The following is a 24,585-nucleotide window of genomic DNA, read 5'->3' on the forward strand; positions in this document are numbered from 1 at the left end:
TTTCCTAAGAAGCGGGGGGGGGGGGGCATGTGTCGCAGCTGTGCATGTCAGAGGAGTCAGCTCATGTCGTCAAATGCAGTAACCTCACATTGTGTCCCTGCCGCTGTACTGTCTGCACTTTTCCTGTTGCTCTGTTAAATGGAGAAGACACAACTGTAAGACTCAAAGCACTTATCTTAAGCTCCGCAAAGGGTACATGGATACACAGATGCACGAGAGAAAGGTAACAGGAAAAGAAAAGGGTCAGTCCTTTATTGCAGTCAACAAAATTTTGGGTGTGTGTGATCTGCATGATTACATCAGAGCTCTCGGCAGCCAAGCTGAAAAAAGGGGAAAAGGCTTCCTTGGTCTGCTTCGTGAAATATGAATGAGACGGTTGCAGTAAATCTTTCCTGTGTGTTGAATAATATTTAGACACTATCTCAGGTTAATATGAATCCATATAATCTTTGCATGTTGGTAAATAAATTCTTCTAATTTGAAATATGAATGATTATTTTTACATGTACACGCAAAATAGGTTCATCCAACCTGTTTCATTTTCTGTGAATTAATGAAAACTTCATATTTTTTGATTTTAGGACAGCCTGGTGACCACCTATCTGACCCATTGTCCTCTGACAGGAGCTACAGGCCACAGGAATCATAATGCCAAGGCCATTTGGACTCTAAGTCAGTGCAAACATGTAAAATGAAATCAGTCCACCACAATTTTGCTTTTTGCAACAAATGCATCCTTGTTGCATCTACTAATTTTTATATATATTCATGAATCTAATTGTTTACATTCAGTTGTATAAGACTGATACATACACAGATGCATAGTGTTATAGTGGACAATATGTTAAGAACTTTAATGCACTAAACAATAGCAGCTCTCCTAACATCATTATATTTTAGTACGGTGACAATAAGGCTTTCTAATTTTTTTTATTTTAAAAAAAGTACTCCAAAAAGAAAAGATACTGATTATACGCTGCTGAGAAAAACGTCACAAGTAGCACAAAGAGGTCATTAAAGAGAGTAACAAAAGTGACTTGTTATTACTAATACTACTAATGATTATTATCAAAGAAAAAAATGTTTATTTAATTTTAATATCTATAGTAAATATCTATAAAATATTATAAAAATATTTATAAAAGAGAAAAAATGGGTACTTTTTTGTAAATATAAAAAAATTATTCAACAAAAACATCACATCACAGTATATCCTTAAAGCTTTGCACTGACCTGTTCTGGCTGCACAGAGACTACAGAACAAGTTTTCTTACCTAACAGGACTTGCTCAACTTCTTCACTCTCGTCTACAGCTACAGGTTTGAGCAGCAGGGCGAAAATCACAGCAACGCCTATCACCTGTGAGAAAAAGCAGACCGCACAAGAAACGAATAGTGTTGCATACACGTTTGCAGAAATTTCAAAAACAGAAACAAACTATAACATTCTGTAGAAACCCAAGTATCTTCAAATACATACATCATCTCAGAGTGTGACATGCAGGAAACACTTCAGATTATCAGCCAAGCAAATTGACTTTAAAAAAAAAGGATTTATTTTACCCACCTTTAGAGGCTGCAGAATAAAGATGCTTTCGAAAAGGGAGAGGCCCAGAGACATGACCCACTTGATGGACTTCTCCTTGCCGTACTGAAAGCCATACAACAAGGTGAAGAAAGTTGAAATGCCGCTGATGGACAGCAACAGGAACCAGCCTACAAACACGAACCACCATGGCAGCCAACAGCCCAGGATGGTCGTTGCCTTCTTCTTTGGCTTCTTCGCAGGAGGTGGGCTGGGTTGGGACGAGATGGACAGAAAAAACACACGCATGACGTACCAGTTCAGTATAATAGCACAAATAGCTCTGCAAATATTTTTGTCTCACTGGCAGTTGGAGTACTGACCAGTAGGCCAAGTGGCTGCTGAAGACCATCTCAGTCTTGTGAACCAGTGCGTTGGTGTAGTTGAGGGCCTGCTGGTACTGGTCTAGAGTCGCAAAGTATCTGAAATCCAGTTTCTCCAGGCACATCAGGAGATGACAGAGACTAGCTAGGAGAAACTTGCTGCAGTACACCAAGTGATGGTCGCTCTCACTCTCTCCTGAGAAAGATTTATATTCAAACATATACATAAGAAGGTAGTTACATTTCTCTTGAAGTTACCTCTTTCTGAGAAGAAAGGTAACACTACTGTCACACTACACAAGGCAGAAAAGTGCTGCTGCTTGGCCTGATCAGACAGAGGAGAAGTTATTTGCCTAAAACTCAATTTGAATAGAAAGAAATAGGTCCTAGCAGTGTGCTACATGGAAATCTTTAAAAGACATGTCTGATGGTATTGATGTTTTTTTCCTGACAACATAAAAAAAAAAGAAAATAAGCCTTAAATACAAGCGTCATGTTTCTCAGCACTGTTGTTTCTTTGAGATAGGTCTTTGAGATAGTTTTTAGATTGTTTGAAATAACTGTTGATGGGGTGAGAGCAAGGAAATAAGCGTTCACTAGCCGTCTTATTGGTTCTTCTCAGTTAGAGTAGCAACAAACTGCTGTATTCATAAGCTTATGCATCTTATGTACTCTTTTATTAGTTTAAGATCACTAATAGTATGTTGCTTATGTGTATTCATGTTAATTTGAGTATATTATAAACATTTTATCTGTCTCTTTTTTCTTTCTTTTGCTGAGATTAAAGTGAATGAAATAAAACTACCTTGCATGTGCTGAATTAATTCATTCAACCTGTCCAAGGCCGAGAAGAGATCAACAACGGACTCCAGTCTGTGCATCTCTAACATCTTGTTTCTTGGGCTCTTGCTCGCCAAAGAAATGATCTGCTCTACATCCTGTTGCAGGGAAGAACAACAAGTACTAAATTATACATGAGCGGTGCACTGTTTCACTGCATAGATAAGTATGTAATAGTAAAGGAGAAACCAGAGCTACACGGACTATGACATGGACTATATTCAAAAAACATCTCAGGCTTGCAGGTTCTGTGATGAGTACGGGTCATCTGACAAATATAAACATGTAACGCACCCTCAGCACAGTCGGTATGTTGAGTATGGGGGGTTTCACGTTCTCCTCAGGGTCAGCTTTTTTAGATTTTGGAACTATGCGAGGTTTGATGCTTCGAAAGATTGTGATGATGAGGATGTTGATTGGGAACATGAGGAGACCGGACTGCACGCCCACCATGAGGTCCTGCCAGGTCATCTTTATTGAACCTGGACAGACACAACAAAGGACACGGTGATGATGATGTGAAGCAACTAATACAGCTCCAGCTAATAACACCCAAATAAACAGCTGCAAACAGTAATGCAATGTTTTACTGCAGGGTTCTTTCTCAGTTGATTTTAACAGAAAGCTGTGTGCGACTGTTTGCTCTCTGACCTCGTGGAATCAACTTTACATTATTTCAGTTTGAATATTGAATATCTATCCATACAATAGAAAGGTGTGACTAAAGGTCACATCAACAGAAGATCCAAGTGCAGAATGTAAAAACTCAATAACACGTAGATCTGCTAAGAAAGCACCAGTTTTAACAGTGTTTGGCCAGGTGGAGTTAGTAAGGTTCTGAGTTTGGTGCACATCTGGATGCAAATGTGTTGTAGGTAATTATTAAGAACCAGTCATGTTCACCTTCGGCATGCAGCCTTGCTCCTAGATACAATCGCTTGTGAGCAGTAATCCTTATCCAAACACTGCTAATATTAGCACAAAGAGCAGGTTCCCCTCCTGAATTAAACTTTGTTGTTTGATGCTAAGAAACAGATGTAATCAGTAATCAAACAATAATCTAAGACTTTGTAATCACCAATTGAAAAGAGTACTGTTGAGTTTGGATCCACAGGGATGTTCCAGAAGGCGATGTTGATGGCCATGGTACAGAGCAGAAGGCACATGCAGCAAGAAACCCTCTGGGCACGTGTGAACGGGCTGCGTGAGGGAGGATCCACGATGGACACCCAGATGTGTTCGTCTCTAAAACCAGTCGATGTCCTGGTCTGGAAAATGTTCCTGAGAGAGGACAGAGAATAAATAATCACTTAATTTAAGCGATGTGATGAGCAATTTATTTTCAGCAATGTAAAGGGACTCTAACCTGAAGCTGGCAACCTCGTTGACTTTTGCAGCATTGAAGGTTTTTTTGGTCATGCCGTCTCCGCGCTCAGAACTCAGCCAGCATTCACAAAAGAAGTGCCACATGTGTCGCGTTTGGAGGTCCTGTACAGTCATTTTGTTTATGTACCTTTAAAGAAAAAATATACAGAAATGAAAGATGACACATTTAACATTTACCTAAGGAATTAAAATCATGGAAATAAAAAGCAACATTGCAAACTAGGAGCACCAAAACAGAAAAAAAAGAATTCAGTTATTTAACTCGCCATACCATGTGAAAGAAACACTCACCAGACGTCATTAGTAGAACCCAAATCTATATATTCAGCCACACTGTAAATCATACCTTGCTTTATCATCTATTTTACTCTAAATAGAGTCACAGTTAACAAAATGAGCATTATATTGCATTAAAGGAGACTTGAAACGAATAAATAAACCCATCAGGAAGGTATTTAAAGGCATTTTTAAGCACCTTAATGCACTAGTCCCTTTTGACTAGTCCCTTACCTGTATAATACCAAATCAATCCAAGTATAAAAAAAAACACACAGCTGTCTGTGTAGTATAGTAGTCTTTAAATAGTTGCCAACTTTTCAACACGTATGAGAGAAAACATTCTCATTTCTGATGAAAAGCACTTCATCCTGATCTGACGTAACGCCAAACGATCTACTTTTTGCTGCTCATGTCCTTACCACGATGGATGACCTCCAGAGTTGTCGTGCTGCAGCCTGATGGTCTGCACTTCACCCAGTGGGAAGGGTGTGGTCAGCACGAAATAATCAACAGATCCTCTCTCAAACACTGGCTTCTCTGGGTCTGTGAGAGTGTGTACGTTACTCTCTGCTTCTGAGCCAATCAGCTTCACTGTGACCTGCGGGAGAGCACAGCGTACCGGTGAAGTGACCCAGACTGTATATACAGGGAGTGCAGAATTATTAGGCAAATGAGTATTTTGTCCACATCATCCTCTTCATGCATGTTGTCTTACTGCAAGCTGTATAGGCTCGAAAGCCTACTACCAATTAAGCATATTAGGTGATGTGCGTCTCTGTAATGAGAAGGGGTGTGGTCTAATGACATCAACACCCTATATCAGGTGTGCATAATTATTAGGCAACGTCCTCGAACAATCAAGCGTTTCATTCAAAATAGTTAACAGGGTCGCAAGAAGCGTGTGGAAAAACCAAGGCGCAAAATAACTGCCCATGAACTGAGAAAAGTCAAGCGTGCAGTTGCCAAGATGCCACTTGCCACCAGTTTGGCCATATTTCAGAGCTGCAACATCACTGGAGTGCCCAAAAGCACAAGGTGTGCAATACTCAGAGACATGGCCAAGGTAAGAAAGGCTGAAAGACGACCACCACTGAACAAGACACACAAGCTGAAACGTCAAGACTGGGCCAAGAAATATCTCAAGACTGATTTTTCTAAGGTTTTATGGACTGATGAAATGAGAGTGAGTCTTGATGGGCCAGATGGATGGGCCCGTGGCTGGATTGGTAAAGGGCAGAGAGCTCCAGTCCGACTCAGACGCCAGCAAGGTGGAGGTGGAGTACTGGTTTGGGCTGGTATCATCAAAGATGAGCTTGTGGGGCCTTTTCGGGTTGAGGATGGAGTCAAGCTCAACTCCCAGTCCTACTGCCAGTTTCTGGAAGACACCTTCTTCAAGCAGTGGTACAGGAAGAAGTCTGCATCCTTCAAGAAAAACATGATTTTCATGCAGGACAATGCTCCATCACACGCGTCCAAGTACTCCACAGCGTGGCTGGCAAGAAAGGGTATAAAAGAAGAAAAACTAATGACATGGCCTCCTTGTTCACCTGATCTGAACCCCATTGAGAACCTGTGGTCCATCATCAAATGTGAGATTTACAAGGAGGGAAAACAGTACACCTCTCTGAACAGTGTCTGGGAGGCTGTGGTTGCTGCTGCACGCAATGTTGATGGTGAACAGATCAAAACACTGACAGAATCCATGGATGGCAGGCTTTTGAGTGTCCTTGCAAAGAAAGGTGGCTATATTGGTCGCTGATTTGTTTTTGTTTTGTTTTTGAATGTCAGAAATGTATATTTGTGAATGTGGAGATGTTATATTGGTTTCACTGGTAAAAATAAATAATTGAAATGGGTATATATTTGTTTTTTGTTAAGTTGCCTAATAATTATGCACAGTAATAGTCACCTGCACACACAGATATCCCCCTAAAATAGCTAAAACAAAAAACAAACTAAAATCTACTTCCAAAAACATTCAGCTTTGATATTAATGAGTTTTTTGGGTTCATTGAGAACATGGTTGTTGTTCAATAATAAAATTATTCCTCAAAAATACAACTTGCCTAATAATTATGCACAGTAATAGTCACCTGCACACACAGATATCCCCCTAAAATAGCTAAAACTAAAAACAAACTAAAAACTACTTCCAAAAACATTCAGCTTTGATATTAATGAGTTTTTTTGGGTTCATTGAGAACATGGTTGTTGTTCAATAATAAAATTATTCCTCAAAAATACAACTTGCCTAATAATTCTGCACTCCCTGTACTTGAAGGACCGCACTATTTTTGGCCTTGTGCAACAAACTGTGAAGACTTGACATAACCGGTGACCGAGGTTTCTAGAGGGATTTCATATGTAATTTCAAACCGGCTTCCATTAATTTAAGTACCTTCCCTCTTCTTGTAGATATAATATTAGTGCTTGACAAAATAATGTTAGGAAAACACAAGTTAACAATATTCTTTGACATGTAGTCCTTAGGAATTTCTTTCATACTTCTTCATTTATAGTTATCATAGTATTGTTGTTATAGTGAGTGACTCTGTCAACCTATCCAGTAATCCAGTGTCAGTGGGAAGTTGTGAGTTGGCTGTAAAATAGTCTTATTCATTAAAGACAGGTATGTCATCCTGTCTGAAAACAACACTAAGATGCCTGTCTGAGCGTTGAATCGGGTTTGTTTTCTGTAATCATCTCTTATCCGCAGTGATTGTGGTTTATAGTCTTCTACATGTAGTAAAATTTAAATGAGCCTATCCTTTAGGGAGGCGCCCATATTTACATAGTCCTTTTTCCGATGGCCGTGTTTGCTTCTTGTTTGCCTAAATGGAACTTTTTTTTTCTTTTTAACAAATATATTGACTTGTTTTAAATGTAAATGTTCTTTATCAACTAAATTCCCACTATAAACTGAACTGAATCCACTGCCTGTCTGTAAGGTAGTGATTGTCAGTACTGCATGATACTGCAAATTTTGGTATCAATCTGATACCGTGTAAATACAGGGCCAGTATTGTGAAGATCGACACTTTGCAGGGGAAAGCAATGGGTCATGATGTATCAGATGAGTCATCATCAATTTGCAAATTCTAAACACATTTTAATGACCACTAAAAACTGTGATTTGTACTTTTCACAAAACTTAGTTAATGCAACAAAGCAATGCTTCTCAGCTTTTTGTGTATTTTGAAACTGCGACCTGGAATGTTGATGTGTCTCTAAAGCTATATTGTGCCATCAGCTACAAATAAAGACGTGACCATCAACACGAAAGGCTTCAGAGATTTTTAATAGAGCATGTTTGAGGTATATTTTTCATTAAAAGAATATTTAACACAGTTCAGTGGACTACATACTGAACTTAGAGGATACAAGCAAAGTATCAATCCTATTGTGATAGTATCAATAATACTAATACCAGCACTTGTATTAGTATTATTGATACTAAGCGCCTTGAGATGACTGTTGTTGTGATTTGGCACTATATAAATAAAACTGAGTTGAAATGATATTTTGATTGATCTGCCCATCTCTGCTGTCAGTGGAAAAAAGACTTACATTGGCACTGGTCCCAGCATTTCTGCGGCGTCCAGTTTGGATGCCAATCAGGTAGCTGTACTGTGCAGCTGGGTGATTGTCCTCCAAGAGTGTCATCTTTCTCTGATGGTTCAAAAACGTACAACATTGTGATGTTAAATAACATGAAAATATACATGCAAAAAAAGGCTGGATTTATGAAAACTGGCGGGAGACAGGCTGACCCTTGTGCGTGCCCTCCGGTCAGCATAGCAGGCCCACAGCAGTGTCATCAGGTAGAGTCCGAAAAATGCACACAGCAGGGCCAGCACCACATAGTTCTGATTCACAGTGGCAAACAGCTCTGCAGTGCGGGATATGTCGACGTAGTTTGGCATCACAAAGAAGGAGCTCCCAAAGATAGTGAGGTGATTACAGAGACACTGCGTTCGGTGCGGAGTGCTTTCTTTCCCCACCTGAGGAAAAACACAACACATGACTGACTGGTACTCACCTATGCTAGAATATTATAGTGCATGCAGAGCCAAATGATCAGATTTTATCCAGGGGAAAACATACCATACAGCCTTCAGTGCTCCATTCCTTTGCGTCTGTGTTCCAGTACAGGCACTTGCTCGTAAAAGTGGTGATCTTCAGGTTCATGTCTGGCTGCCATTCAGAATCAGAAACTCTTGTATCAATATACCAAATCCCAGGAGTCTTTTGTAACATCTCTGGTGTTATCATCCAGCGAAATCCCTCTAAAGCAAAAAAGCAAAACCCCCCGAAAACAAAACTTAAATATACTGCATAAATAAGTGTTTTTGCTATGATCAGTACATATAAATAATACCAGAGCGAGGTGTGGCCATTCTAGTGACCTAATTTGACTTTGCTGACAGCTACCTGTGCGGTTCAGTACAGTTCTGTTGCTGTAGTTTGTGTTATTAGGAGGCAACCCATGAGACAAGAGGAGAACCAGTGACACATTCACATTGGGCTCCACGCCGAAGAAGATCGTCACATTAGGGTCTGAGACATTGAGTGTAGTCACCGATTTTGAGTTTTTCTCTAACACGACAGTAGTGTTGATCAGAGCTGCAGCATTTGGACGAGCCAAAAAGATCTGGTGAAAGGAAGGAAAGAATTTGTGGCATGAAGAAAAACATCTTATTTCAGTCTGGGTTTTAAAATTAAATATTCAGATGTTTTTGTTTTAAAGCAAGCTTCCTAGTATTAACCGACCCATCTTGATTCATATTTAATCGGTTATTTACTAGTTACATATTAGAAACGATTAAAACTATAAACCAGGCATCACTGAAAGCTTTACTGTACTTACACCTCCATTCTTCTAACTGTAGCTACACTAAGAATGTAAAAGTCACCTCCTGTGACAACTGACATTTGAAACAATTAGCAAATGAAGGAACTGCTGGTATTCCTTATTCAAAAATTAAATAAAACAAAAAAGTAAAACTATGACCTTAAATCATGTTATTTTAGTAAAGATAATTGACACTAATCACGATGTTTAAACAGTTAATTATTAACGTCATGTTATTGATGCATACGCATATAATTGATCTCATCTAAGTAATTGTGCCTTTGTGCTTCCAGTAGGTTATTGTGCACTTTCATACCTCCCGGTACTGATATTTTCAAAACTGACAATAAAACAAGATTTGCGATTAGATTTTTTTTCTTAATTTTTCTATAGCTGTGATGTCACTTTTGTAATTGCGTTGGGTGTGTTGACTGTGCGGAGAAATTTGATATTGGCAGGTGTGTTGGCAAAGAGGAGTTCAGGAAGACAGCATGCTTGGAGTACACTGAGGATGAAGGCTTGAAAAACAGTATGTAAGTTAAATGACTAAACATTATGAATTTTTGGACTTTGTATGTGATTATTTTGAACCGTTTTTATGTTGTTTGTTTTGTTTTGTGGCTTCATTGTCTGCGTAAGCATCTCAGCATGTTTATTATGTTTTGTCTAATTGTGTATTTATTTTTGTTTTTCTGTCTTTTTCTACTACAACTGCAAGACACTGCAATGTCAAAATGTCCACTGTATAATGAATAATGTCGACTGAGCTGTTCTCATACAGTAAGCAGTAAGTTGGCTGTACCTCCACCATCTCTGTCAGGTTTGCCACCTTAATGTCCTGCGTTCCATCACTAAGTGAAAGGCTGCACACACTCCCTGTTATGTTGTCTTCAGATGGATAGGGATTTTCATTGAACGTAGTCATCTAATAGTGACAAATGCTCAGTTAAACAGGCTGTGGATGTCAGCAAAGATAAAAACACTAATGATGATAACACACACACATACTCAGACCTGAGAGATGATGTTGTTGTACTTATTAAGCACTGGTCCAAGCACTGAATTTGAAGGGAGCTTAGCGGAATTGCCAACTTTTTCTGAACCCAGCACTGAATTGCCAATGTCAGCAGGTTTTTGTCTGATGGAGGGGAAAATTAATTTTATATGTAAAAGTTTTTAAAGCAGAGGCAAGTGACATTTTAAAGCAAAATACCCACGTTTTCTGATAAATGGTGCCCATTGGGTATTGCATGACAAATTCGTTCTCTCCTGATAGCAGGTTAGCAACTTTCGCAAAAATCTTAAAGACATCTCCAAACAAATCCTGGAGAAGAAAAAACATCATTCCAGTGTGAGAGCTGAAACAATAACAGAGACATTTATGTTGCTGGTGATGTAGTTACGTGAACTTACTTTAGGGTTTGGGTTGTTTTTAAGATCGCAGTTTTTCAGTGACAGACTCAGGATGGCACTGCTGCAGTTGAGGATGTGATTGAGTGTCTCGGTGTTGTTCAAAGCAAATGAGACGTTCAGTAACTCAACACTTTTCAACAAATTACTCACGAATGCTTCCTTTTGGAAGAAAAAGGAGGGAGAATTTAGCACAGCATGAATATAAAAACATGAGAATAAAACAGTAATGATGACAATATGGGCATATCAATGGAAATGTAGCAGCTCACAGAGCTGGAGGGAATTTGGGTGGAAAACCTGATAAGATATTTTATTACACCTCACCAAAAATCTCACTATGAAGGTAACCCTCTCACTTGCTGGAGAAATTGTGGAAATACAAATGCAAATCACTATCATATTTTCTGGGACTGTCATGTTATTAAAACTTATTGGAAGGGAATACATGCAGAAATACAAGAGACATTTGGAAGATATTTACCTTTGAAGACTAGAGGAAATATAAGTTATATTAATGGAAACAGAAACACACTCCCTACATGCCTTTTTTTTCCTTTGTATTTTTTATTTATTTTTCTGTTTTGCTTCTTTTTCTTTTTTCTTTCTTTTCTTTCTTCTTCTTTCATTCTTTTTGTATCGATATTTTAGTTGTTTAAATACAGAAAAAGGGAGGAGGATGTAGTAACAAATTGCTAAAGTTGATGGTATGGTACAGTGATTCCTAAATGTCAATTAAAAAAAATAACAGTACAAAACTAAAAACAGTAATGATGAAAGTGTTCTTGCTTTCGTAAATAAAGGTACCCACCCTGTTGCTATTTGTCGGTTCCCCTGGTGTCACGTCCATCGTATTTAGTACTCTGTCTGCATCCTGTCTCAGAAACAAGGGACAGCTTTTAACTCTGGGGTGCTTTTTTATAAAAAAAAAAAAAATTGTAATTCAAAGCTCCTCATAATTTATAAAAAAAAATGTTGATATGTAAAATGATTTGTCTCACCTTGAGAAATACGTTAATGTTTAAGGTACCCAAAGCTTTTTTAAGGATTGTTTGGATCGTTGGATCGTCAAGGTTTGGAATTAAATCTGAAAGTAGACCCCTTTTGTGCCCTGGAATCAAAGAGTATGTGATGTTTAACAAGGTCCAGTAAAAAAAAGAAAAGAAAAGGGAAAAAATAAGCGATACAACACTAGATTTATGTCATTTAGGGTGTTGAATAAGAAGACACAAATAAAGTGCATTCTAACTTACGAAGTTTGGTTGCATGGCTGGAAATTTCGGTACACTACAAAGAAAACATGAACAAGGTGGACAATATGAAAGCTGAGTCTTGGAGGCTTGCATGGCTTATTACTGCCTGTGAAATTTATTTGTCTTACCTTTGTGTTTGAGGGAGACTGTAAACCTTTAAAACACAAAGTTATGTTATGAATGAAAGAGCACAAATGAAGAATGAAAACAAATCTGGTTAGGTTAAAGCTCGGATCAGAAAGCTTCACGTACTGTGGGTGCAGAGGAAGCCTCTTTTCTTTTTACAGTCAGACGTTACGAGCTGGAGAGGATTCAGCTTCATGTATGTGCATGAGGTGTTTTCTGTTGAAAAGAAATGGCATTAGGAAAGGTTAGTTTTTGAGACAAAGGTTTAACAACGAGACAACAACTAACAGGGCTGCAACTGTCAATACACGGTTAATTATTTACAAATCAATAATCTATAGGTAAAATGTAAACAGATGATCCCAGAAGCCACATAAAGCCATGTGTAAAGTCTTCTCATTTCTTGCTTTATGTAATTAAAAACACACATTTGAATGATCATAACACAGGTGGATGGAGCAGATTTTCCTTTTTGATCCTGGTAGTGTTGTGGGAATCTTATGAGGCAAACATCTCATCGTAGAGATAATCCTTCAGGTACGGAAACTTATTTCTGCCACCATAAGTTAAAATTTTGTATTATTATCTAAACATTTTGACCTAATAACTTGAAATTTCAAGCTGTTTTCTCAACGCTTGAGAAACACAAAAAGTTTTCTTTGTTACAGATGTGGAAACAAATTTCCATATTCTGGAGACATGGGTGTAAAGCATAAAATATATAATCAAGGAGAAGAGTTATCAGCACAGGTGTTCATTTAGTTTTGAAGGATTTCATTTCACAGAGATTTCCTTATACCTTCATTCCTTGTCTACATCTACTTTCACTTCTAGACAAGAGAATATGCGCTCTCCCACAGCTGGACAATATGCAACCAGGCTATCCTCGAACCCTCTGCAGAAGACCTGCGGTTAGCTCATCGAGCTTTATTCAGGCTCTACCAAGCCTGACTCGTCTCACCCTCCAAAGCAGGCCTCGCATAAAGACGCAAAGTAAAAAAAAACCTTAACCTAATCCCTCACAGGAAGCAAATAGTGTTGGAAATCTTATTGGGTAATTTATTTATTGTGATCTGCAAGTTTGTCTTATTTTATGACATGAATCTTCTTTAAAAAGCAAAACAAAACAAAAACAAAACAAAGCATTTACACACCCAAGGGAACATATTCAAAAATATTTAAATTCAATTGGTGCTGGTGACATGACAAAAATTCAAATGAAACCCAGCCTTTTCTCAGCACACAAACGTCATCAACCTCTCTTACATTTATGTCAATTTATTGTAATGTATAATTATTTCTTCTTAACGATATAGTGACCTGAACTTACTTTCAGGTCCTGGTTGATTTGAAAATGGCAGTATTTCAGTGAGAGACTCATGATGACACTGCCACAGTTAGTGAAGAGATTTGAGGGTTGTTTAAAGCAAACAAGACATTCAGTCTCTTTTTTAAGATTATTTTTATGGCATTTTGATTTTTTAGATAGTGGAGCAGTGAAGACAGACAGGGAAGTTGAGTGAGAGAGAGAAGGACTTACTTGCTCACAGAGTGGGCTAAACTGACAATCGACATTCAGTATCTTATTGCTTGCCAACAAAACTATTGTGATTAAACCATTAGCAACCCCCCCCCCCCCTCCAAAAAACCCCCCCAAAAACCAAAAAACCCCAAAGCACTGGTGATTGATCAATTCAAACAGGCCACAAAAGCACAATAACCTGTGCAACAGAAAATAAAATTACGGCACCAAAATGCATGTTGTGTTTGTGTATTTTACTTACTATCGGTGGATTTCCAGTTATCCTCTCCAACTGTCTTTTCAAGCCACCATGTGTGATTGAAGTTGGTGTTCCAGTCTTGAGTTATGTTGTCCAAGAAGATTTTGGTTGGGTTGTTCATCACCTTCAGGAGCTCTCCTCCTTGCTTTTCACAGCTGCTCCTAGCCTGGGAATAGGTTTTCGGTTCTCCAACAAACTCGAAACATACATTTCTGAAAACAAATTCACAGTTTGCCGTGAAGTTGTTTCCTGGACAGTTCTCGGTTCTTTCAGCTACACACAGAAATCCAGCTGAAATCCACACAAAGACAGCTGTCCGGAGTACCGTATCCATTGTTATTGTTCTGTGGAGAGCACGAGCGCTTAGTGCTGCTCGAACTGTGGCTGGAACAGATACTGAGCAAGGTCACTTCAATCCATCACATGAAAATCAGAGAGCTTTCTCCAGAGAAACCCTGCATATGTTCTTAATACATTAGGAAAATCACCCGAGACACTCAAACAAGATGCAAACTGAAGGAATCACTCGGTGTCATTAAAGGCCAGTCAGGCTGACCTTCTAAGAGTAAGGACAATTCCATTGTTTGATTTGCAGTTAACAGTAAAAACACTTTATTCCATTACAATGACATTTTTCCCCCAAAATAATTCTTGAATCAACGCTTGCCTGTCTTCGTGTTGACTTTTTGTGAGAAGCATCTTCTTATTAGTCGTTTGCATTTTCTTTTCTTTCTTTGTCTTCTTTTTGCTTTAGCTGTCCATTGTTATGATCCCTGTAGTCTACTGTTGTTCAGTATTACCCTGTTGTTACCAGAAGTTATGAAGTTTCATTCTCATATGCACAGTGGAGATAAACACAATGGTTTACAATGTACAGTGAAATTCTTATTTTGTCAGTCTCCCTTCACACAAAACAATTATAGCATTCTAATAAAATAACAATAAAGATCCAAGAAATTTACAAAGGAAAATGATTTATTACTTATGATAATGATTAATTAATTAATGATTTATTATTATTTATTACTATTAAATAATTTATTACTTATGCTTATAAGTAATAAATATGCAAAAAAAATTAAATGAGTTTAAAGAAATGCCTTGAGCTAGTCTGGAAATATATCTGTCCCAGCAACAGCAGAATATAATAATTACAGTAGCAGTGAACAGTAGTGATGGGGTGGGAGAGGGTTGTGCTGACATATTCAGGAGTCTGATGGCCTGTGGATAGAAGTGAGAGTCTTTTAATCATTCATTTCAGCCTTCTGTACAGTTTACCTGAGGGCAAATGTGTGAACAGGCTGTGTTGTGGGTGAGTGTTGTCTTAACAACCCTGCTACTGTAAAGTGATGTACTGTGCAGTTTTTTACCACATGCTTTCCTGAACAGTGTACATCTCTAGAAGTTCCTGAGGACTTTGTGCAATTTTTTGTGTTTTTTTCAGTGGAAAAAAAATCACACTGATGGTGTAGAAGTCTGACAAAAACTGTATGTATCAAATATGATACACTAGGGGTTAAGAGGTTAATACTTAATCAGGTCTCTCTTCTTAAATTCCCTGCCTATTCCCTGTCTAAGGCATTATAGTTAACTAATACTAAACTAAAAAAATTACTTAATTAAATAAAAATAAAAATTTGACTTTTGAAAAAAATATATAAAATCAAAAGAGTTTGATGAATTTGGAAAACTAAAATTAAATTAAATTAAATTAAAATGAGGAAATATCCTGAGTTTTATTTCATGTTAGTCTGGTATTAATTTTATTACAGTACACCTAATGAGGCTTAGATGAACATGTTTATTAAGACTTTGTGTACAACAGACTTGAACTACTTTCAAGAAATTCTGTGTTTTTATTGTACTGCTTTTCCTAAGTCTTGTCCCCAACATATGCTCTCCATACAATAATAAAGCATAAAAATTAAATAAGATTAAAAAAATAATACTAAACTTTTTCACAACAATAAAAACTAAACTGAAATGAGAAAATCCACTCTGGAAACCAACTGACACTAGACTGAATAAAAAATAGAGGCTATTAAAAAAATAATTACCAAAAAAAACCCTGTATTAAATCTAATACACACGTAATGTAGTGTAATGCACGTCAACTTTAATCACCCGTGGTATCTGAGAATGTCACTGTCCGCCCGCCCATGATTGAAATATCGCGAGATGATGTGCCGGAAGTTAACACCGCGTGGGTTTGTGTAACATGTTAGGAAATACATTCAATGCCCTTTATTGCGAAGGCAAAACTGCGTCTATGGCGGGATTGAAGGTAACGTCAGAGACCGTGGACAACAGAGTTTGTCTGGCAGGGTTTCAGCGTCGCAGCGATACTTGTGCTCCTGTTTGCTAGCTCGTTTTCTCTGCCTGAAAGTAATATTACTGTAAAACACTCCAGGTCGTCTCTTCTCGTTTTACTGCGTAAACACAAGCATGCAATGAATGAGTTGTTATTGGGTTTATTTGCATTTACTCTAAGAAAGCTGAACAAAGTCTGCTGTTTAAGTTTTTTAATGCGTATCTTGCATCTACTACTGACAGGGACCAAACCTGACCTCAAAAAGTAAAACTAATTTTTTTTTTTTTTTTTTTTTTTACTAATAATACTTTATTTTTTGTCCATTTGAAATGCATTTTCGTATTAAAACACACATGAGTGAGGTATGTGTTTGATACCACACATACTTTTATTTGTATTGTGTCTGTTTATTCAACCCCAGATTGTGTCATTGTAAACAGAGTGAGTAGTCGTATTGAACTCTTAGCAGTCTGGTCACATGATGTTTATCACCGTTCAACAGAAAAAGTTAAAAGAAGCCGTGAAGGTCATCAGCTCAGGTAGCCTCCTGTTCGCTTCCTACCTCACTGTGACTGGAGATGAGCGTTTCTATGCCAACCAGCTAATGCCCCTGCTGCAGAGGATTGTGGGGCCTGAGACAGCCCATGTGCTGGCAGTGAAGATGATAGGTTTGGGTCTGGTACCTCTGAACCGTTACCAGGACCCTGCGTCATTGGTAAGCATGTCACAGGGCTGTCTCCTCAGTGGGTTGCATGCGCTTCTGGACTTCTCTAAGGGTTTGTTCTGTTTGTCTGCAGGAAGTCAACGTCCTTGGGTTAAAGTTCAAAAACCCGATTGGGATTGCGGCCGGCTTCGACAAGCACGGAGAAGCCGTTGATGGCTTGTACAAACTGGGCTTTGGCTTTGTTGAGGTGGGGACAGTTACTCCCAAACCTCAGGAGGGGAACCCGAAGCCACGCGTGTTTCGCCTCACTGCAGATAATGCAATAATCAACAGGTGAGGTTGGAAGTGCTGCACCACAGTTGGTGCTTTAAAAGGCCTGTTTTATGTCTTTAGGTTGACATACTTAGCTGAAAGTAAAAAGTGATGGCTCATGGTTCTGTGTGTGTTTTATGTCTAATAACCTTATCTTTAGTTGTAAATAGTCTGTAATCGACAGGATTTATGAAGGAGTTTTACAATTTTTTGGATGAACATCTTTGTAGAACTGTTAAGTTTGTTAAGTTCTATTTGTTGTCATTCCTGATGCCCTTTTGGCTGGATTGCTCTTGAAAAAGAGATTTTAAATCTCAGTGAGACTTAATAAATAAAGAATATATTAAATCTCTTTGCCGAGCACTGATTGCAGCTTTTATCTTGTGACAGAAATGTCCTTTGTTGTTCAAAATGACAACATGTCGTTCATGAGCGATATGAGAGATCATTTGCAACTGTTTAAACACAGACAACACTGCCACTGAGGTTGTGGGCAGTATTCTCCTGAATGGTAGGTGTCGTAAATTGTCCAAAACCGCAGCATCAGTGTTGGTGTGTGACGTCACTTTTGGCGTGCGCTTACGACAATGATGACGACAACAGGTGTTGTGTTTTTGATGCTGTTTTTGGCCAGTCGTGTACCTCACCACAGCCATGTCGAAGACACGAGTGTATGCTCATGTTGGTTTTTACCGTCATGTCAGTGAGTTTCCCAAATTATTCAGAGGGCAATGATGCAACAGCTAGGAAAGAGAAAATCTTTTCTCTGCTTTTTTGACTTACATTAGTGCTGATGCTGAGGTTTTGTCTGTGTAGTGACACCTGTCATTCAGGACGATACAGCAGCAAGTATAGGACACTCAGCGCCAATATAAATAATATCACTGGCTTGTAAGTAACCTGTCGAACTCTTATGTAAATGCACATCACACTGACATCAGAGGTGGGAAGTAACAAAGTGCAAATACTTAAGTAGAATTTTCAGGTACCTGTACTGTACTTGAGTATTTATTTTTCAGACAACTTACAGCTTATGTGTAATTTGAATCACATATTGGATCTGTATTTGATGTGTTTTGCAGTAATTTGGTGAATTAAAGGTCTGTGTTGGACTGGGCCACAGTGGTGCTCATGCTCACATTTAGGTTACATAGCAGAGATTAAATTGCATTTACAATGAGGATACTTACATTAATTCACTGAATGAATTAAGCGAAGAAAGTCTGTACTTTTGCCACATCTGCTGTTCATATCCTTTAGTGCAGCGGTCCCCAACCTTTTTTGCGCCACAGACCAGTTTATGCCCGACAATATTTTCACGGACCGGCCTTTAAGGTGTCTCGGATAAATACAACAAAATAAAACTAGTACCAGTACCGAAAAAAAGAAGATTTATTCATAACACATGTGAAAAGACCCAGGAAAACCGAGTTAACAATAAAAACGATAACAAAATAATGCTGAAAACCGATAAAAACCCTGAAAACCATGCATTTCACACCTGAGCCTCAACTCTCGCGGCCCGGTGCCAAACGACTCACTGACCGGTACCGGTCCGAGGCCCAGGGGTTGAGGACCGCTGCTTTAGTGCATTTGCCAGCCTAATCCGGAAGCAGAGGATGTTTGCTTGTAGAAAATACTAGAAAGGTAGAATGATGTCAAAAAGTAAGCCAGATATTAGTTATACTGATACTTGCACTGGATGTTTGCAGGTCTGAGCATATACAACAAACAAGCATTAGTAATTCATCACTGGATTTTTTTGCATTAAATTACATGTTTCTGAGATGATTATAGGTTTTTCTTACATAGGTAGAGATTTCATGCACTCATGATTTCAAAGATGTTTAATATGATGTCGAAATGTCAAAGGTCAGCTTGACTGTCACATTATCATGTCTTGTACAAAATTACGTGCCATAACAAACCTATAGTTTTTTGACTGTATGTGACATTTGGTCAGTTAATTACATTCTTTACTAAACAGGGTGTGTGTGTGTGTGTGTGTGTGTGTGTGTGTGTGTGTGTGTGTGTGTGTGTGTGGACAGACATGATTTTAACCCTCTCCAGGCAGACGTTGCAGATTTGCAACAGTTAAGAACTGACAACCTGATTACCCCACATACATATTTTATGAGTTTCTTTTACTCAGAAGTACCACTGCAGGACTTGGTTGTGCATTAGCAACAAAAAACTTAATTTGGGCCTGAGAGGGTTAAGCTTCAGTTTGTCTGTTGGTACGTGCATAGAGTTTAAGCCAATGTTTTAACAGGGTTTTTTTTACCCCCTCTGTGTGTAGATATGGATTCAACAGCTGTGGTCTGGCAGAAGTACACACGAGGCTGAAGGCCAGAGAAGAAACGCAGCAAGGGCGAAGTAAAGGTTAGCAGATTCTCTTTGTATTCTCTGAAGTACTGTAAATGTGGCACCAGAGATTACATAGTTCACTTTCATTTAGATCTTACATACTTTTGTTTTTTTGGTGGCTTGAGATGTGGGATGTCAGCATTAAATTATGTATAAGGTTAAATATGTTTTTAATGATCTTGACCTTTCCTCATCTTGTATTTTAATCACGCCTGCATACTTACTTAAATCTCATTTAGCACGTCAGCAGCTTGTGCCCCAGTTGAGTCATGTGCCTGATGATGCAACCTGTGTCTGTGTTTTCTGAACTTTCCTGTTTGTGTGTGTGTGCATGTTTGTTTATAGCTGGCCTTCCCCTCGGCATCAACCTGGGGAAGAACAAGCTGTCACAGGATGCGGGGACAGATTATCTGGAGGGCGTGAAAGTGCTGGGCCCGCTGGCCGACTACCTGGTGGTCAACGTTAGCAGCCCTAATACACCAGGTCTCCGGGATCTACAGGGCAAGGCTGAGCTTCGCCAGCTTCTGCACACAGTAGGACTACAGAAGTGATAATTGAATTGCAAACACTGAGAAGCACAAACAAATCCTCACCGGCATATTGGTGCAGTGATTAATGGACGCATGCCATGTAATACAGTTTATAAGACAATAACATTTGTAAGAAGCAGTTCTAACAAGCCTGAAGTTGATAATTTGGTATGATCACCTCTATTCTTCAACATAACCTGTCTATCTTTACTAACCTGTAGACTACACTCTTGAAAAGTGACGATGAGGATGCTATTCAAGGCTGAAGTTATAATCCACAACCTCACTGCTAGATGCCACTAGGTCATATGTGCTGCTCTTTTGACGTAACAGTTTGTAGTTTTTTGTAACTTGAACACAATGCTTTGAATCTGACCTGTAGCCATGTGCTAATTTTGCCTTTGTGTACTGAAAAATGGTTTCAACAGTGATTTGTTCAGCTGATATTTGTATAATCGATAGTATTTCTCCCGTGTTGGTTTTGCTTTAACTTCTACAGCTTCCCCAGCTGTAGTATTTCCCCCCCACACCCACCACTACCCTCCTCCACCCACACCCCTCCAGTGAGAAGCAAATGTTGTTTTCCCTTGCAGCAAAAGGGGAAAATAAGTCAAGGACAGGGTTAATGAATGTCACAGAACTGCGACATCTGTGATAAAAGCTTCATGCCCCATCAGCACCAATTTGAGTACTCATTGGCTTCACTGGTTCAGATTGGGTAGTGATGGGTAAGAATGGAATTTAAAAAAAGGCATTTTTATAAACTCCCCGTTAGGTTGACTGAAAATAATTAGAAAGGCATTCAAGTGGATTTGATGGGTATATGTTAGGTATTCAATGTAATAAAATCTGTAGCTCCAAAGTCTCTTTTCTGTACATCAGTTCTTGAACCATAGGCTGTATTTTTAGCCCTTCCTATTTCCAAGGCTTTAGATCTTATGCCACAGTAAACCATCTTTCTAACTAGTCTCTCTACCTCATCACTTGCACTATCTGCTCAGGTGCAGAAAGAACGTGATGCCCTGCAGGAACAGCGTAAACCTCCCGTCCTGGTGAAGATTGCTCCTGACCTAACTGCCCAAGACAAACAAGACATTGCTGATGTCGTCACTGAGGTGGGAATCATTGTTATGTCTAAAGTAAAACATGCTTTATCTAAAAACTAAAAAAAAAAAACAGCCTTAACTCTGCGTAAAGCTTCACATGGCTCCCTTCCTCCTCTGTGCTCGGGTAACCTTGTCACTACTTCAGTAGGTTTTTGTGCTCATTGGAGCGGTGAGGAGTTGCACTTTAGTAGATGTGACATTGAGGACGGAACAGAAAGCGAATCACACTTTGTCTCTTTCTTTGTCACTGAGTATTTCACATCAGAGGTCACTCGCATACATACATCAGTTCTGCTGCTGTAGGTGCCGCCACCTGTGACACCTACTTTCTATCTCCGCTTATGCTCTGTGTTTCCAGCTGGGAGTGGATGGTTTAATGGTGTCTAACACCACTGTGTCAAGGCCAGAGACACTTCAGGACCCAAATAAGTCTGAGGTTGGAGGGCTGAGTGGAGAACCTCTCAGAGACCTCTCTACTACAACTGTCAGAGAGATGTACAACCTCACCAAAGGTACGGAGTTATGTCCATCTCCCTCAGTATCGACTGTGCATATAAAGTAAATTTCCTGTATGTTGTTATTATTGTAGGTAAAATACCAATTATTGGGATTGGCGGTGTTGCTAGTGGGCAGGATGCAATGGATAAGATCCGTGCTGGTGCATCATTGGTTCAGCTCTACACTGCTTTGACCTATCAGGGTCCACCTGTAGTGATAAAGATAAAGCGAGAACTGGAACAGCTTCTTAAGTGAGTATGAAAATAACCATTAAGGCCGAGTTCTCAAGTGAAAGGTTTAAGAATTTTTCTGGTGTTTTTAATAGTTTATTTTAAGAGTTGTTCTTGTTTAGGACACATTTTTCTTAGAACTATTGGATGTTGTTCCTACTGTTTATAAATTTTAATTTTAGTGTAGGGACACAAGAATTGTGACTGTCTGGGCTGATATGCAAGCTTGTAGAAACAGAATAGAGGCTTCAAGTACAACTTCACTTAGTTTGAAGGTGAACATAGAAGGAAAAATAAAAAATCTGAAGATGTTAAAGCTCCAGGAATGGTTGTAGTATGAAGAAACACAAACTTGTGTGTTCTGTATTAACACCAATGAAGATTGTATTCATACTATAAGTTTTGCTAAAGGTTTAAACTCTTTAGCCAATATCCATGTTGAAATAAGAGTTTGGCGATACTTTATCGTTCACTCCTCCCTGTGTGTTTTAAAACCTCTTCATCCCCCCCCTTTTTTAAAGCCAGTGTAAAGGTGTGTTAACATGATAACAGACATACAGCAGCCAGTAGATGACATCTTTTTTTGCCCACTAACTACTCTACTATGTAGCCAGGCTGATGTGATATACCGATATTTAGCTGCTAGGTCGGAGGATCCTTATTTATATATGATTGTTTAAAGTCTGAGACAGCAGCAATCACCAGCCCCCAAAAACTTCCCTTTCATTGCATTTTCAGAAGAACTTTTGTACATGCATACAGCAACCATTTAACCAGACTGTATCACTCCTCAGTTTTATCAGTACCTTTGTTGGCACACCTCAGCAAGGCATGAAACAGCTGTGCCTAAAATCTTATGTTATTACGGGATACAAATTTGGAGCACAGGCTTCCATCAGTTTATTCCGGTCCTTTTGCTTCTCAGGACAAATACTTATAACCTACGCTGCTGTGTCTGCTTCCACAGAGATCAGGGTTTCAGCAGTGTGTCCGAGGCAGTTGGAGCTGATCACAGGCAGAGCAGATGAGTCGACTCCTAAGCAGAGCCCACATCGGGAGATGGGGGATTGCTAACGTAGCCAGCCGTGGCTCCTGAACTGGGGTGAATCCGGAGTATTTATTATCCGTCCATCTTAATTTCCAGGGTGGAGTACACATTATGGTCTGAAATCACAGTAAAAACCAGTAAGTGAGTAATGATCAGTGTTTTATGTTGTCGTAAGTATTAAGAACCTGAGATCTGTACCTTGATTTCAGACATTCAGACTTTGTTACAGTGTAACAGCAGTTGGTGTTTCTCACATGCAGGCCTAAACCTTTCAAGCCCCACAACTGATTTTTAATGATGCAAACTTTTCTTCAGTGTGAAGAAAATCATTGTTTGTGATGCAGAGTATATGACCTTGAAACATATTTGTAATGGTATTGTGTGAAAATAAAATCAAAGACTTTAAAGGCTCAGATACCATCAAGTCATTTATTTTGCTCTGAAACATCACAGGAGCATCCTTGAAGGACTTGAACTGTTTCATGGTGGAGCTTCAAGTTACAAAGAAGAATGCCCTGAACCTGACAACATGCACCAAGTAAAACGGATAGTTTTGTTATTCATTTCCCTGCTCAGAGAATGTCGTGATTTTACTTCTAAGTGCAAAACTAAAATATTCAGTAACCAATGAGCCACAAAGGCCAGTATTCAGGAATTGCTGGGCTGATAAATTTTCAGAGCGCTTGTTTTGTTCTGGTGTATTCTGAATATGTGCTTTGAAACGTTTGCAGGTGACGCATTAGAAAGATTCTAGACTTATTTCTGATTCAGTGTGTAAAACGTACCTTTTTCACTTCAAAGATCAAAACCCAACTTGTGTTCTGAAAGGTAACCACTACTGAAAGCCCATGTTTATCACTATCCAGAGGATTCAATAAGCTGAATGTGTTGACTTCTCATGCTAACAAAAATGAAGTTTTACGTCATCTTAGAATCTGTTTTCAGTGCTGTGATGCTCCTCAAAGAATAAACATCTTTCAGTTTCCTTTAACAGCCTGCCTTTAGCCTTCAAGTAGATTAAATACATCACTACATTTTGCTGTGTGTGTGTGTGTGTGTGTGTGTGTGTGTGTGTGTGTGTGTGTGTGTGTGTGTGTGTGTGTGTGTGTGTGTGTGTGTGTGTGTGTGTGTGTGTGTGTGTGTGTGTGTGTGTGTGTGTGAGTGATGGGGATTGGAACTGACTTAATAAATTGTTTTGGCATGTTTTATATAAATGTGGAGATATAAAGGTCTTAATAATGGAATAATTCATGTGGAGTAGAAAAAAATGAAGGTGCAGCAACAACATAAAAGGTTCACTCTAGGAGGAACTGTGCATATATGTTCTATTATAGATCCATACATGAAGTGTTTCTTGTGATTGAAGTAGTTTCAGACATGAAAGGACTCTGAGTTTTCTGTGTTATTGACAGCAACGCATGAAGCCCTTAAGTCATGCTCCTCTCAGCTGGACTCCCACTCCTCTCTGTTCTATTAGCGGTGTTGCATCATGGCCTCCCATTGGTGTCGGCTGCTGCTTTTATAGTTATTATTGGATTTCTCACTTATTGACACTTTGAGACGCCTTTCTATCCCGTCACAGTACTGCCTGTTAATCCCAGAATAGACGGCGGTCATTAGGTACAACCAGTGAAGCCAGAGAATCTGTGAGGATCAGCTGTGAGCTGCCAAGCGCCGCCTCCTTC

General features: G+C 39.0%; 2 protein-coding genes across 2 annotated transcripts; one reads left to right on the forward strand and one right to left on the reverse strand.

Moving 5' to 3' along the window:
• Nucleotides 1–84: 84 nt before the first annotated feature.
• On the reverse strand, nucleotides 85–14,168 carry pkd1l3 (polycystic kidney disease 1-like 3). The gene is made up of 23 exons (XM_085355466.1): nucleotides 13,838–14,168; nucleotides 12,180–12,269; nucleotides 12,056–12,081; nucleotides 11,928–11,961; nucleotides 11,676–11,785; nucleotides 11,486–11,548; nucleotides 10,678–10,836; nucleotides 10,482–10,588; nucleotides 10,279–10,402; nucleotides 10,067–10,189; nucleotides 8,844–9,063; nucleotides 8,517–8,698; nucleotides 8,183–8,413; nucleotides 7,980–8,081; nucleotides 4,832–5,010; nucleotides 4,114–4,260; nucleotides 3,826–4,028; nucleotides 3,042–3,229; nucleotides 2,713–2,845; nucleotides 1,908–2,103; nucleotides 1,567–1,795; nucleotides 1,275–1,359; nucleotides 85–131 (listed from the first exon to the last, which is right to left on the reverse strand). Exons 1-23 carry the CDS (start codon nucleotides 14,166–14,168, stop codon nucleotides 85–87), a joined length of 3,309 nt encoding a protein of 1,102 aa, XP_085211592.1.
• Nucleotides 14,169–16,052: 1,884 nt separating this feature from the next.
• dhodh (dihydroorotate dehydrogenase) lies at nucleotides 16,053–23,461 on the forward strand. Its single transcript, XM_085355477.1, has 9 exons — nucleotides 16,053–16,118; nucleotides 16,648–16,860; nucleotides 16,943–17,142; nucleotides 19,421–19,503; nucleotides 19,834–20,021; nucleotides 21,020–21,133; nucleotides 21,483–21,636; nucleotides 21,714–21,873; nucleotides 22,820–23,461. Exons 1-9 carry the CDS (start codon nucleotides 16,053–16,055, stop codon nucleotides 22,878–22,880), a joined length of 1,239 nt encoding a protein of 412 aa, XP_085211603.1. The 3' UTR covers nucleotides 22,881–23,461.
• The last annotated feature ends 1,124 nt before the right edge of the window (nucleotides 23,462–24,585 follow it).

The sequence above is a fragment of the Diplotaxodon limnothrissa genome, linkage group LG1 (assembly GCF_057381915.1).
Source record: "Diplotaxodon limnothrissa isolate DT_005_m linkage group LG1, D_limnothrissa_male_GT1.1, whole genome shotgun sequence".
Taxonomy (NCBI): Eukaryota; Metazoa; Chordata; class Actinopteri; order Cichliformes; family Cichlidae; genus Diplotaxodon; species Diplotaxodon limnothrissa.

Excerpts from the sequence above, each read along its gene's own strand:
- pkd1l3 (XM_085355466.1), bottom strand. The coding sequence starts at position 14,168 with ATGGATACGGTACTCCGGACAGCTGTCTTTGTGTGGATTTCAGCTGGA. Across the intron at positions 11,549-11,675 it reads ACATTAACGTATTTCTCAAG|GATGCAGACAGAGTACTAAA; the intron begins GTGAGACAAATC and ends TTTCTGAGACAG. Across the intron at positions 3,230-3,825 it reads AACAGTACTCTTTTCAATTG|GTTCAATAAAGATGACCTGG; the intron begins GTGATTACAAAG and ends GTGTCTGTCCAG.
- dhodh (XM_085355477.1), top strand. The coding sequence starts at position 16,053 with ATGTTAGGAAATACATTCAATGCCCTTTATTGCGAAGGCAAAACTGCG. Across the intron at positions 20,022-21,019 it reads TTCGCCAGCTTCTGCACACA|GTGCAGAAAGAACGTGATGC; the intron begins GTAGGACTACAG and ends CTATCTGCTCAG. Across the intron at positions 21,134-21,482 it reads TTGCTGATGTCGTCACTGAG|CTGGGAGTGGATGGTTTAAT; the intron begins GTGGGAATCATT and ends CTGTGTTTCCAG.